The sequence below is a fragment of the Filicampus tigris genome, chromosome 6 (genome assembly GCF_054856515.1).
Source record: "Filicampus tigris isolate MCC_2025a chromosome 6, RoL_Ftig_1.0, whole genome shotgun sequence".
Lineage (NCBI taxonomy): Eukaryota > Metazoa > Chordata > Actinopteri > Syngnathiformes > Syngnathidae > Filicampus > Filicampus tigris.
The window spans coordinates 18,899,959-18,913,486 of record NC_141222.1 but is presented as its reverse complement, the minus strand read 5'-3'; the positions used below and the strand labels follow the sequence as shown (position 1 = coordinate 18,913,486).

General features: G+C 43.3%; 1 protein-coding gene and 1 long non-coding RNA gene across 2 annotated transcripts; one reads left to right on the top strand and one right to left on the bottom strand.

Moving 5' to 3' along the window:
* Positions 1 to 202: 202 nt before the first annotated feature.
* papss1 (3'-phosphoadenosine 5'-phosphosulfate synthase 1) lies at positions 203 to 13,305 on the bottom strand. The gene is made up of 13 exons (XM_086032391.1): positions 13,223 to 13,305; positions 12,296 to 12,651; positions 10,891 to 11,005; positions 10,575 to 10,810; positions 9,634 to 9,772; positions 9,320 to 9,438; positions 9,118 to 9,231; positions 8,646 to 8,757; positions 7,155 to 7,360; positions 4,606 to 4,741; positions 4,202 to 4,470; positions 3,653 to 3,882; positions 203 to 2,681 (listed from the first exon to the last, which is right to left on the bottom strand). Exons 2-13 carry the CDS (start codon positions 12,356 to 12,358, stop codon positions 2,543 to 2,545), a joined length of 1,878 nt encoding a protein of 625 aa, XP_085888517.1. The 5' UTR covers positions 12,359 to 12,651; positions 13,223 to 13,305; the 3' UTR covers positions 203 to 2,542.
* LOC147146087 (uncharacterized) lies at positions 7,103 to 11,566 on the top strand. Its single transcript, XR_015087033.1, has 3 exons — positions 7,103 to 8,293; positions 8,631 to 8,785; positions 10,564 to 11,566. It is a non-coding gene; the product is annotated as an uncharacterized LOC147146087 (long non-coding RNA).
* Positions 13,306 to 13,528: the final 223 nt, after the last annotated feature.

Genomic DNA, 13,528 nt, shown 5'->3' with positions numbered 1-13,528 from the left:
TAACTTCCTCACATTAAAGTGTCTACTTAACCATAAGTAACCCAATAATCTAGCCTCAAACTAATCTACAAATCCTACACCCCCTGGTTTTCAAAGTCACGGATGCCCCCCCCCCAGGTCACGCAACATGTAATTTCATGTGGCCGAACAAAACCAGGAAGTAATGCTTGTGACAGAAGTTTAACTTCAAGGCCAGACGAGCTTTGACAAAGCTTGCGAAAATTTGTTTTCAACATTAACGTGGTTTCACAGTTAAGATTTTTCATCTGAGGGCAACCATATATGCCATGTGGGCCACGATGAATACAGCCCCAAGCCCAGAGCTGCGCCAACATCACTATAAAGACGCCTTTGAGACTTTCCCATTCCACCAAATATTTAAAAACGGAACATTTTCAGTGTATTAGGTAGACATTATTTTGTTAGAACTGCATATTGGTCAAGTTACATTTTTTATATACAGTATTGATATAAATTAACAGCAAGCTGGCAATGCTAATAGCAAAGTATGTGAGCTTGCTGACAGGGTGGACATTTGGGCTAATGTGTCTTATGAGCACCAGAGCTGGGCACTTGACCCTTTTTCGCCGGTCCGACCAACCTTCCACCCTTGACCTGGGTACCCTTCCGACCGCGACGTCCCGCCCTTATTCATAAAAATTATCACCCCCTGCTCCTTTTGTCCACCACCGTTCGCCCACCCAAAAAAAAAAAGGGTCCGTGATTGACACCGCTGCGGGAGAGATGCTAACGGCAGAGGCTTTTTAAGGATCATTAGCTGGCTAATTTACTATTCGAATCCGCTGTGGACACGCTTCAAAATGCGCCACTAGTACTTTACTACTTACCCAACTGCATGTACTTACTTCCATTGCGAGCCCCGGGGTTGGTTTTGTCATATTGGATAATTATTTGGGTCCAACAGACGGCTAGAAGTCGCATTCAACACTTCCCTTTGTTCACGGCCTTCAAAATAAAAGTATCCCAGCAAAACACTATACACAGCAGGTTTGCAACGGCGTATTTCTGGAAGTAGAAGTCGCCAGAAGTGCATGAACTCCACCTTGATGTGCCAGCATCATACTTGAGTGCTGCGCACAGCTTAATATACTCCCGGACACAAGTTGTTTTGAAACAGTTAAGCTCCATGTTGGGGGGGGGGCGTCGCTTCAAAAAGACTGCGACAACAATGGATATCGTACCTGCTACAACCATAAAGGGACCAAGATGACTAGACTATGCCTTTAATTTTATTGCCAAACTAGTTTGCTTTGCAGCAGCAACAAGCTGCGTGCTGCATGCTCTCCTCCTCTCCCTGTGGGGAAACTGTATGTCATCGCAACATGTGACATAATGGACCGATCAGAGCAGCAACAATTCCTGATGGGTGCGTGGCATGTGTTGCAGACCGGTCCCAACCGCACAATGCGTCAGTCACGTGAATCAATGCGGGAGTTGTCGCTCGCACCGACGCGGGAGTAGAAAGAAGCCTATAAAGAGCCTTTTACTGAGTAGGCTGAGATGAAATTTGGCCGCCTCGCGAACACGTGAAACGCATGATGGACGATCCACTTCCGGCCAAGCTTAGTCCAACCATTTTTATAAAATTGTCATCCCCCTCCCCCCAGCCCAAAAAATTGGGAATCCGACCCAGGGACGGACTGCCCAGCTCTGATGAGCACTTATTTGACCTTTACTTTGCAACATGATTCTGTTAGCAAGGTGTACTTTTTGGCAAATATATTACACATTTCTGATAGGTTTGTACATCAAATGATATTTCTCTATGACAGAATGGGCATGTTAAACTTGACAACATCCAACTGCATACATACAGTATGAGGAAAATTATGAACCAGACGTGTGAAGATTTACTCTGCAACGATCAACAGTTTCATCCACCACTTAAAAAAAAAAAAAAAGACAAAATACTGGTCATAATGTAACTTAAAACACCTAACCCTAACCCAAAAATTGAAAAAATATAAATTCCTGGGATTGAATGGCTGGCAATAAATGAGTTAAAGGGGCAGTTACCCCATACTGACAAACATTGAATTATATATCAAAATGGCTTGTTTGATCAAATCACAAAAAAAAAAAAAACATTTAACCACTGACCACACACACTGTAGTTAGGAGAGCAGTGTGTCGGACATACCAAAATCACAAACATCCAGCGAAAAAAATATATATATCAATGAAGGAAAGACGTTTTAAGAAACTTGTTATATTTGTATGTGTGCAAATGTTTTGCCACATATCAGACCTCAGAGTTTGATTCTTCTGCTACACTTACATGATGACAGTGATTCTGATGAGGACACCAAAGGCATCTTGACCCATAGATTCTAATCCTAACCCCAAACCTTCTCTCATGCAACAGGTGTCCAATAGACTGTCCAAAAAGCTAATCAAGTACATACGGCATGAGACTAAAAACCGCACTGTGATGAGCAATGACTGAATGGTCCCAACATCAGCCTCTTTAAATGAAAATAAAAAGAAACCAGTGTTCCCTGTTTTCCGTGCATAACGCCTTCTATGCCTTCTCCAGAGACTTGTAGTATTCTTTAAGCACGGCCCAGGCCTTTGGCGCCATGAAACCGTCTGGAGGATTGTCGCCTTCGCGGGCCATCTTGCGCATGCGTGTGCCCGAGATGAAGTCATAGTCTTGATGGCTGCGGGGGAGAAACATTGAAACGTTTACTTTGGGTTTCGCTTTCAAGCTTTTAGGACTTAGAAACAGGGATTCTTTGAGAACACCTCGTGTTGTCGAAGTGGGAATTAACTCATTCAGTGCCAGACATTGAGACCCACTTTTACCCTAACATTTGAAACAATTTGAAAAAAATTAATTGCTGGGATTGAACGGTTGGACTGTGAAAAGACAAATGTCTTTGGGATTTTTAAATTACAAATAACATCACTATGCGGGGATACGTTGAGATATAATACATGGATTTATGTGTGATGTATAAATAATTGAAATAAAATAACCATATAAAATCGGGATTGCAATACTGAGGGATAAAAAGTTGCGATTATAGTATTTTTCAAAATCGTTCAGCCCCAGTAATGAAACAGTGATTTCAAGTTGTAATAGATTTTGAACCTAAACCGTTTTATTTCCACATTCTGGATATTGACCTACACATGTCCTCAGATACAAGCATTCCATGGCAAAAAAAAAAAAAAAAAAAGCACAGAAACATGACTCCTCTTTGAATCGAGTCCACATCAAGCCATGCCCAGGCACATTTTGATCTTTTATTCTTAGTGAAATTAGAAGCGGCTTCTTCAAATTGGCAAAACTGTCTGGACCTCATGACAGAACACTCAAATGAGATTTTGCATCTCTTGCAAAGGCATGCCACCTTTGAGCTCAAAAAACAAAACAAAAATTGTACCATAACTGAACAGATTGAACTCTGCAGACCTTTCAAGTTTTGTACGAGTACTGGATGTTCTTGATAAACACAGCGTCACACATTGTGCTTCACGGAGAAACAAAAACAAAGCCATAGTTCATACCAACGTTCACCCTCCCCGTTCTGAATATGCTTCCTATGGCATTTCACTTGCGGCAAAGACAAAGGGAAGAAAATGGAGGGAGAATACAGCGCAAAGCCACTTGTTGCACGATACTCACTTTTTGGAATCATAGAAGTCCATGGCTCTCTTCACTTTGTTGTAAGCAGCGACCTTGAAGGGGACAATCTCCAAGGTGATGAGGCCCGGGGCCATGGTGAGGACTTTGGCGCCGTGGGTGGGCTCGTACAGGTCCTTCCCTGTGTCTGGGTGGGGCATACCGGCGGGGTCGCGGCCCACAATGTAGAAGTTGGCGCCGGCTACCATTCGAGCTCGGCAGTGCCACTGCACCTGTCAAGGGAGGGAGATTGTTCTTTAAACTGACTGGCAAATCTGGACAAAAAAAGCGTTGCAGCAATAATATTCGCAAGGAGTTTTAATCAAACATTCACAAAACCGAGTAGGCAAATAAGCTTGTCAATTTTGCGTCTGTTTTCACCTGGGATTTCCACCTGATTTCGTGCAGATTGCTGAACTTTTTCCAACTGTTTTTTTTTTTTTTTTTACAGTTTTCCAGGGGGTGCAACTATGTGCGCTTACACCATTCGGCTATTTTCGGTAACACTAAAATACGGCCCCCGTAAAGAAAAGACATAAGGGAGCCATTCACCTCAGTGGGCCCGGCGTACATCATAGGTGAGGGGAAAATGGCGACGATGGTGGAGTCCGGATTCAGGATGCCCTCTTCCAGCACGGCGGCGTGCTGCCTCATCCGCCACGGCAGCGGCACGTCGTCGTCCTTGGTCCAGCCGCCTAGCGGGTGCAGCAGGAGCACGGGCCGGCGGTAGCCCCGCTCCGTCAGACGCTTGTGGGTGTCCTGCATCAGGAGGGCGTGGCCGTTGTGTACCGGGTTGCGCAGCTGGAAGGCAAACACGGCATCTGCGGAGGGAGGAAAAGTGGGCTGGAATTAGCTTCTTTGTTGATTTTAAGTGTTTATATACTATTGTTCGGTGGCGGAACACTCCTGTAGGCTTAATGATCTTGGGCGCTGCCTGCCCCCCAAACCACAAATACCTGCATTCATTTCTTTAAACTTCTGTTTGAGCTCGGTAGGCGTCAATCGGTACTGGTCCAGTCCGTCGTTCCAGTAGATTCGGTCAAGGACCTGCAGGTCGCCACCGACGAGCCAGTCGCCACTTTCCATCACCATCTGAAACGGGAGTCACAGCAGCGGTCAACTCTGAACGCAAACATAGTCCAGACACGAGACAATGGCGGACAGTAAAAAAAAGTGCTTTGGAGAAGCTGGAGCGGCGCGCCTAATAAAGTCCAGACTTATCAGATCTGAAACAGCGGGGACACTCACAAAATAGATCCAAAGTAGAGCCTGTTCAAAAGATTTTCTCCCCTCTTGAGATTCATTGGAAAAGGGCGCCAAGCATACAGGCTGTCTTAGAAATTGAAAAAAAAAAAAAAAAAAAAAAATCTGGTTTGATAGTTGTCTTTAGACTTGGTACAACAGCGAGTGGCTCATTGCCCAAGGTTATTTTTGTATGCTCTGATCCAAGTAACTGTCGTGAATTAGATGATCACAAGATGGCAAGTGGGACAGCAGCTGTCATATTAGTCAGAAGACCTTGTATACTGTACTCATGTGTTTTCTAGATACAACAACTCCTCTTCCTCCAGTAATAAAACAACTATTACGTTTTTATGTTTTTGAATACAGTAATATAGAACCATTGCCTCAACATCATGCATCAAGTCCGCCGGATAGCGTGACGCATTTGATTCGGGGCAGAGTGTTGGCAACTAGTGTTGCTGCGATTCAAAATTCCAATTTGCAAAATGTTTAAAAAAAAAAAAAAAAAAAAAAAAAATCTCAGACAACAGATGTATCTTTCTTTTAAAATTCTAACCCAAAATTCTGGCTGGTCTGTGAAAAGACAAATAAATTTGTCTTTGGCAGTGGACGAGTTACACTTGTCAAAACCGATTTAACCTTATTAAAACACACATTCCAAAACCTTGACTGCCATAGTGTCTGCGTGTAATATATGTGCCTTTATGATGCGGGGCCTGCTTTGTGAGTGTCCTGGCGTGTGCTGTGGCGGGAGAGCTACGTGACTTATTTATCTAGACTCCCTATTTATTTTGTTTTTAACGGCAAATTCACTTGACAAATTGTAATATTATTCGGTACAGTATTACGTAACATATTATGTAATATTATTCTGCTGTCTGCAACCAAGTCAGCATTACAAATGACAATCTGTTCCCGATTGTTTTACCTGGACAAAGTACAGGTTGAAATAATAACAGAATGCTGTACCGCTAACAGTTGTTTGATATACATCCACTCATTTTCTATCATGCTTGTCCTCTTGACCCCTTAACCTCAGAACTGTCAGGCAGACATGTTAGTATAATGTGCTGCGACGGTGTTCAATATTGTTTGTAAAAATACAGTCCTACTAATACATGCTCCATTATCTAATCTACCTGAGCCTCGGAGCAACAGATTGGAACAATTCACAACGCATGCGGTGAGAGGGAGTCGGCATCCAGAAATAACACCTGTGAAACTGCGCTGGACCAAAAGCAGCAGATCAAGTGATTAGCCTGGGCATCCGGACAAATTGAGGGGAGGAGCGCCTGACCCCGGCTTGCCTGCGTTCTGTCTTTCCATCGGCCAAGTGAAATAGACGTGGCACGTTGGATCTGCGTTTTATCTTCGGAGGCGGCGAAACATAGTTTTGCAGAAACTCATCACTTTGGATTTATGACAGTTTTGGGTGCAAACATTTGTCTTTTAATGGCACACCTGCTCGTGGAAGTGCGCACCTTTTAAACTACGTCCAACCTTGAGAGCTACCCTGTTGGGTTGGTCAGAAAGTGAGCAGCACCACCTGTGTTGCTAAGGCTATGTCCACACAAACATTGCTCGATTTTTTTTTTTTTGAGAGGAAACTTATGTTTTTTTAATGAGCTGTGGGCCTTTGTCCACACGCAAAATAAGTAGTGGAAGGCGGAAAAGTGAGCTTTTGGAAAACTCTGGTCAAGATGAAAACACGTCAAAAAAGTGTTTGCGTCTAGACAAGGGGAACAACATTTCTGTGATGAACACGCACTCATTTAATGTAGAAAAGTACTTTTTGTTCAAGTACATTTGAGGCCAAACAAATATCCCTCACTGCTGCAGAGTCTTATCAGAAGCTAATGCTATTAGCTAACGCTAACCTTCTGGCCTTTATATGATAACAAAGGTGTCACAGTCGTGGGGATTTCTGGATGATATTGCCTCTGCATGTTAAGAGTTTCCGACAGTGTAGTCACTCGAAAGGGACTCTGGATCTTCACCCAGCAATGTTTGGATCTTTGTCTTATGTTGTAATATGGTATTGTGTAGGAAAAAAAATCTCGGCCGGTTAATCATGTCGGGCCCTACTCAAATCATTGCTGGTACAATTAATGAAGATTTTATGATGGCAACAAGCAAGTAGTCTACATCCCAGTGGGAAACAAAGAAAAAAAATCCAAATCCCTTCCCAGGTTGTGCCCCATGCCTATCTGAAGCACCCTAGTAGGTCATCATCAGTCAGAGTTTGCGTTCAGCAACTGACCTTGATGTAGGGATGAGTCTTACACGTGGTGCCCCACTGGCGGGCGCAGCGCTCCTCCTTGCGGTGCTCGTAGAACTCGGGGTTGCGAAGGATGGCCACTCGCCTGCCTTCATACACCAGCGCCATCGCTGTCACGCCGTCCAGGCGCTCTTTGTCCTCTGAAGCCACTGGCAACACCACCGGCACTGAGAGGTTGATCACACCACCTGGAGCCCAAAGAGTTCATCAGAATATTTTTACAGTTAGGTTCTGTATTTGGACAGTGCCAAGAGATCTTGTCCTCATTCCCGATCTACCACAATGGAATTCTAAAAATGTAAAAAAAAAAAATGCCTTCTTCGGGGAGGGTCATATCATTTTAGAACTTGACTTGTGAACACTTCCTTAAACGTTAAGATGGAGCTTGTGGCTGTGGCGTCAGAAGTCGATGCGGCCCCCAGCGCGCCGTCGTCTCGTCCCAACGTGCGGTCCGAGCAGCTGCTTCACATTAAAGCTCCCACGAGCCAGCAAGGCGGACGCAAACAGGACTTTTGTTGTTTATCTTAGCAGACCATTCAGTTAGCGGCGGGCCGGCGGCTTTGATTGACGTCGACAAGAGGAATTCTTTGTGCTCCAGCTGCAGTTTACTGGCACGCTGAAATACATGTCAATCTCTGATATTTAGACACCTTATTTGCATACTTGAGTTACCGTCTCTACTTTTCACTTTTGGGTATTCATGCTTGGAAAGCTGTTGTTAAAAGCACCTGCCAACATCTGAAAGTGATACATAAGCTATGCTAATTATTTTTTTCCTTTTATTTAAAAAATATTTCATGTACGTACATGAAACAAAAACATTTGGCAGGACAACCCCAGCCTCAGGAATTGGAAATGGGTCACATGGGGAATTTCTGGAATGTTCGTGAAGCATAAGTTGCAGTAATTGCACTCAAAACAAAATATGACTTCTTTCATTGCCAAAAGAAAGTAACGATACTTTTTAAACAAATCCTAAAAGCGCATTGCTCTTTTTAAATCCGAACAAAGCTGTCATTAATATCAATAGCCAGGATTACCGGTACTTGTTACATTAAATGTAATTTGTGAGCGCATTTTTTCTGTCGTTTTGCAGATTTCCAGGGGAAATAATTCCTAAGGTAAGCTTTGCCCACCATCTAGTGGCCTTTCTAGTGTACTGCAAATGTACTTTGTACATTAAAATGAATTGCTTAAGTGACTGACCATCATGAAGTTTGACGTTAAACAACCAAATAAATCTTTTATCGATCCTTTTCTGAAAAGGGGTGTTCTTATGTTGGGATATAGATTGCTTCTCATCACTTATTTTTTATTTTTATATGATGAAAATGTATGGATTCATCTGCTTAATTCTTATGCCACTAACGCAATATTAATCAGAATGGTGTGTTTAGACGACCGAGGGCACTTTTTTGCCTTGAGTTTCCCTTTCAATGCTGTGTGTCTCCTTTAAAGAAAAAAAATAATTACCATCCAAGAGGCAGTCAAAGTGGAGACACTGAAGATACTCTCGCTCCCTCATGAAGCCGTTGAGTGGCGTGGCCCAGCCTTCGGCCAGCACCTGTACCCACTGCATGTCTACCTGACGGTCACACACAGAATCATCACTTGTAAGTCTAATTTGTACGCAGCAAAATATGCTGGAAAGTCACAGTTTTATAATGCGTAACTGACAATAAAGCACTAAAACTGTCAGGTTGCTATATAAAATCAATACCTTTGTGGTTGTAGTTTGCCGGGACTAAACCATAATGAGTGGTGGTGCTGTCATTTTGATTTAAACAAGAGGGGCATTATTTAATTTGTAGAGGCACGATGTATGATACAGCTCTTGTACTGATTCGACAGATTGCGTGAATGGTCATAATATTGTGGATAGTCAGCGCCAATACAATTGCTTGTGCATTGTCTGCCTCTCTGAAAACGGACAAGAGTAAGAAACCTTTCCGATCTGAAGAGCAGGCAGCGTCTCGGCGTCAGCCTTGGCCAGGTCCAGTTTGTTCTCTTGAACGTACAACTCTTTCACCTCGTAGGAAGCGTCCACCGGAACGATGTCCTGCGATAATGAGAGAAAAGCAAAACCATTCAGAATTGGTACGAACCAAAATGATCGGGTTCAAGTGAAAACTTTTGGCTTTTGTCACCCTCTCCTGAAGCAGGTCAACCAGCTGCTGGATGCACTCGTTAACGCTGCAGGAGTCGGTCTTCAGCACCAGCTCAGGCGCCTCGGGTTTCTCGTATTCAGAGTCGATACCCGTGAAGCCTGCACAGCGGCGTGAAAATGTACGCTTTCGATAAATATCGCGTGACGTGGCTTGTGTGAGGGTGACAAAGGGATCAAAGGGATGAACGCCATCTTGCTTCACTGAGTGCATTATGACTTCATTGTAGGAACATTACGCGTAGGAATCCCACAGCTGGAATTGGCATGCACTTCGCAATGCCCAAACCACTCTACCTCTTATTTCGCCCGCCCTGGCTCTCTTGTAGAGGCCCTTCACATCCCTCTGCTCGCACACGTCCAGCGGGGCGTCCACAAACACTTCGAAGAAAGGCAGCCCCGCCGCTTCGTGGATCTTCCTGGCGTTAAGACGATCCTGCAGACAGAAACAACCAAGCGTGACTGATTTTGATCACTGATGACGGCACAAAAGAAAGCAAGCTCTCTACAGCTTTCTTCAAAAAGAGATTCAAACACTTAATTTTCATAAAATACGAACTTAACATGTTATTGTTCTAATGAAATTAAACTTCCAAAGGTGTAAATTTGGAGCAGGTGAGGCTCCGAGCGAAATGATCAAATACTATACACGTGCCATCTTTAATAAGTAGTTTTGACCACTTCCAGCGTATTCCTTTTCATAACAATGAAACTGCAGTGCTCATTTTACCCGCATTGGGAATCTCGCTCCAGTCAAAAGTCTAGTGTGCAGCCAAAGTGAAACTTATCCTGTGAAAAAAAAAATCTTGTGGCAATACCGTGGCCTGAATAACAAAAGTTAGATGTTCCCCCCTGACTGTTCTTAATCTCAATGTTTAAAGTTGTTTTAATAGTTGGTCGAAAACCTCAAATATTTCTTTTTCTCTGAACCAATGGGAGTGGAACTAGACAATTTTCGAGGCCACTATCTTGTAAGGTACGCAAAAACTGCATTCTGTTGACAGGCTTTAATCCCCTGCCAGAATGCAAGAAAGATTATGGCCTCATACAGAATATGCAGCATCTTCCGTTATACATAGCTCGAGCAAACAACCCTATTCATATCACTCCATTCTCTCGGCCAATGAGAATCGTTACGACTCGGTGTCCAGATAAGGAATCGCCTCGATAAGCCGTGTCAATAAATGGAATCAGAATTGCTAAATTCCTTTTCATTTCCATCCTTAGGCATTACCAACCCTGCTGTAGGGGGAGATGAAGCTGGCCAGGCAGACCAAGCCAGCGTCTGCAAAGAGCCGCGCCACCTCGGCAATGCGCCGGATGTTCTCTTCGCGGTCCTCGGGACTGAAGCCCAGATTTTTGTTCAGACCCTGGCGGATGTTGTCGCCGTCAAGCGTGTAGCACGGGATGCCGTGGCAGACGAGATACTCCTCCAGGGCCATGCTCACCGTGGTCTTCCCAGCGCCGGACAGACCTCGACCACAAAAAGAATAACTAAATGATTCAAAATAATGGGGCAGATGCTACCGGGCTCAGCAAAGACTCACAACTTACCAGTAAGCCATACAGTGCATCCTCTGAAGCCGCCTCTCGTGCCCACCACTTGCCCACGCTTGTTCCTGCTGACGTGGTGCGCTTGATACGTGACATTTGTGGCACGCTGTGTCCCCTGTATTGATTCAGGCGTGAAAATTGATTAGTGTTGAAGTCACCTTCTGGAATTGGGTCGATTGTGTAAACTAGTTGTTGATTAATTGCATCTTGAAACAAATGAGGCCGATGGAATTCACCGTTTGACTCCAAACAAAATTTATCAAATTAGTTAGAAAATAGGGCGGCACGGTGGTCAACTGGTTAGCACGTCTGCCTCACAGTTCAGAGGTGGTGGGTTCGATCCCAGCCCCGGCCTCCCTGTGTGGAGTTTGCATGTTCTCCCCGTGCCTGCGTGGGTTTTCTCCGGGTACTCCGGTTTCCTCCCACATTCCAAAAACATGCATGGTAAGTTGATTGGACACTCTAAATTGCCCCTAGGTGTGATTGTGATCGTGTGATTGTGAGTCCGGATGTTTGTCTCTGTGTGCCCTGCGATTGGCTGGCAACCGATTCAGGGTGTCCCCTGCCTACTGCCCGAAGACAGCTGGGATAGGCTCCAGCACGACCCGCGACCCTTGTGAGGTTAAGCGGTATCGGTATAATGGATGGATAGTTAGAAAATAAAAAAATGTATACATTCATGTCTGATTTCCCTGAGTAAACGTTGGATATAAATGCATATTAATACCGTAATTGCGTTTTATGATTATGCCAATTTTGTAATCGTGGAGTGTAATCTTATTGTAATTGAATTTCAATTAACTGCACAGCCCTTGCCGTGATTGGTCATTACCTGAGTTCCCCCCTGAGATGGCCCAAAAAACGGGGGGATTTTACTATCAAACTCATATTCCACAAACGCACTCTTAATCAGAATCGACTAGTGGCCCTGCATAGAACATATTCTTGTAAATAAAATTAAAAGTTTAAAATCACAGACCCTATATATATATATATATATATATATATATATATATATATATATATATATATATATATATATATATATATATATATATATATATATATATATATATATTTAAAATGTATAAAATGTTTAGAATGTAATAGCCCTATCTTTTAGCGTTGAACTAACGACACGTGACATATAAACAGATTAAATATTTAAATTAAATAAACGAAATACAAAAAAAACCCTCTTACGTATTTGACTGAATGCCATTTTTATAGTCGTGTACGGGCTGGGCTGTCTTGGCAGCTAACAAACCATTCAAAACAAGCTGTGTAGTCCACACAAACAGGGAATTGCTAACTATGCTAACGGGCTAAAAGTAACGAAGAAGTAACCCGATTTCTCAACGGGGTTGGGATGAATCGCCAGATGATCTCGGGGAAAGACACGCACCCAGTTCTGCGGCGCGTTGCTCAGCTTCTGCTTCTTGTACGAGTTTCCATACGTCTCCATCATGTCAGCCCGCCGGTCCGCTTATTTAGTTCCACCGTGTTCGAACACTTTGAAGATCTGACGAGCCGTTATTCGCGTTTGCCTGTGATGTGTGTCCAACCCGGCGCCGCCTGGTATCACCTGGACGGAGGAAAGCCTCAGCAACCCGAGAAGGCAAGCAACAGGAACCAGTAGTCTAGGGGGCCACGTCGCCTCGCGAAGCTGTGACGTGCATTTCTCATTCTTCTTCCTCTGGCTTTTAGCGGTTGGCAAACAACTTTCGTTGCACTATCGCCATCTACTTGTATGGCGAACGCCTGAAAAAAAAATATATTCAATTTAACAGTTTTACCTCAAATTCTTTGTAATTTTCATCACTTCCTCCACATTTTGTAATTTCATGTGTCCAATCGGATGTTGTCAAGCTTAGCATGTCCAGTCTGTCATGGTGAAATTGACAGTTGACAAAAACTCAGAAATTCAAAATGCTGTATATACTGTATATTAAAGAACAGTCAGCTTGCTAACTGAATCATGTTGCTAAGTGATGTTCCGCCATGTGCTTCTGCTCAAGCGTGCATATGCTCACATTAGGCAAAAATGTCCACATTGCCACCAAGTTCACATATTTTGGCGAGAGTTTAAAACACTTAATGTCAAAAATCTTAACGTCGCTTAATGTCAGATAAACGACGTTAATAAAATTAACATCTGTTACTCATGCCCACTTTTTTAAAAAAAGTATAGGTATTGAGAATAACGGAACGATAACAAATAATTACATACGTGAAGACTGTTTACCTTTAATCCGTCATGGACAATGTTTTGAGATTGTACTTACTTTGTCACTTGAGAGAAAAGTTGTTTGTAATAACATTTTGCTTGTACCTCTACTGAAGAAATTGGTGGTACGCTTGCAACATGTGGTCTCCGTGGCACCGCAGTGCGTGTGCTTGCACACGCTTTGAGCTGAAGTCATTGCATTCTATTAGTTCACCACCAGATGACACTAAATTCTATACACTGAACCTTTACTGTCCATAAAATCCCAAATACTGTGAAGATTGTTTTGATAGTTTCAGAGGTTGTGGGCAAAAGTATAGATGTTCATGAGAATTGTGGTGACAATTCATAGCAGTTTTCTGACATTAAGCTTTTTTTTTTAAAATTACACATATATTAGGCTTTATAAAC

What these genes read in the sequence shown, in the direction of transcription:
- papss1 (XM_086032391.1), bottom strand. Translation starts at nt 12,358, where the DNA reads ATGATGGAGACGTATGGAAACTCGTACAAGAAGCAGAAGCTGAGCAAC. An exon ending in GCAACGCGCCGCAGAACTGG is followed by an intron (nt 11,006 to 12,295) that starts GTGCGTGTCTTT and finishes GAATCAATACAG; the next exon opens with GGGACACAGCGTGCCACAAA. An exon ending in GTTTAAAGAAATGAATGCAG is followed by an intron (nt 4,471 to 4,605) that starts GTATTTGTGGTT and finishes CTCCCTCCGCAG; the next exon opens with ATGCCGTGTTTGCCTTCCAG.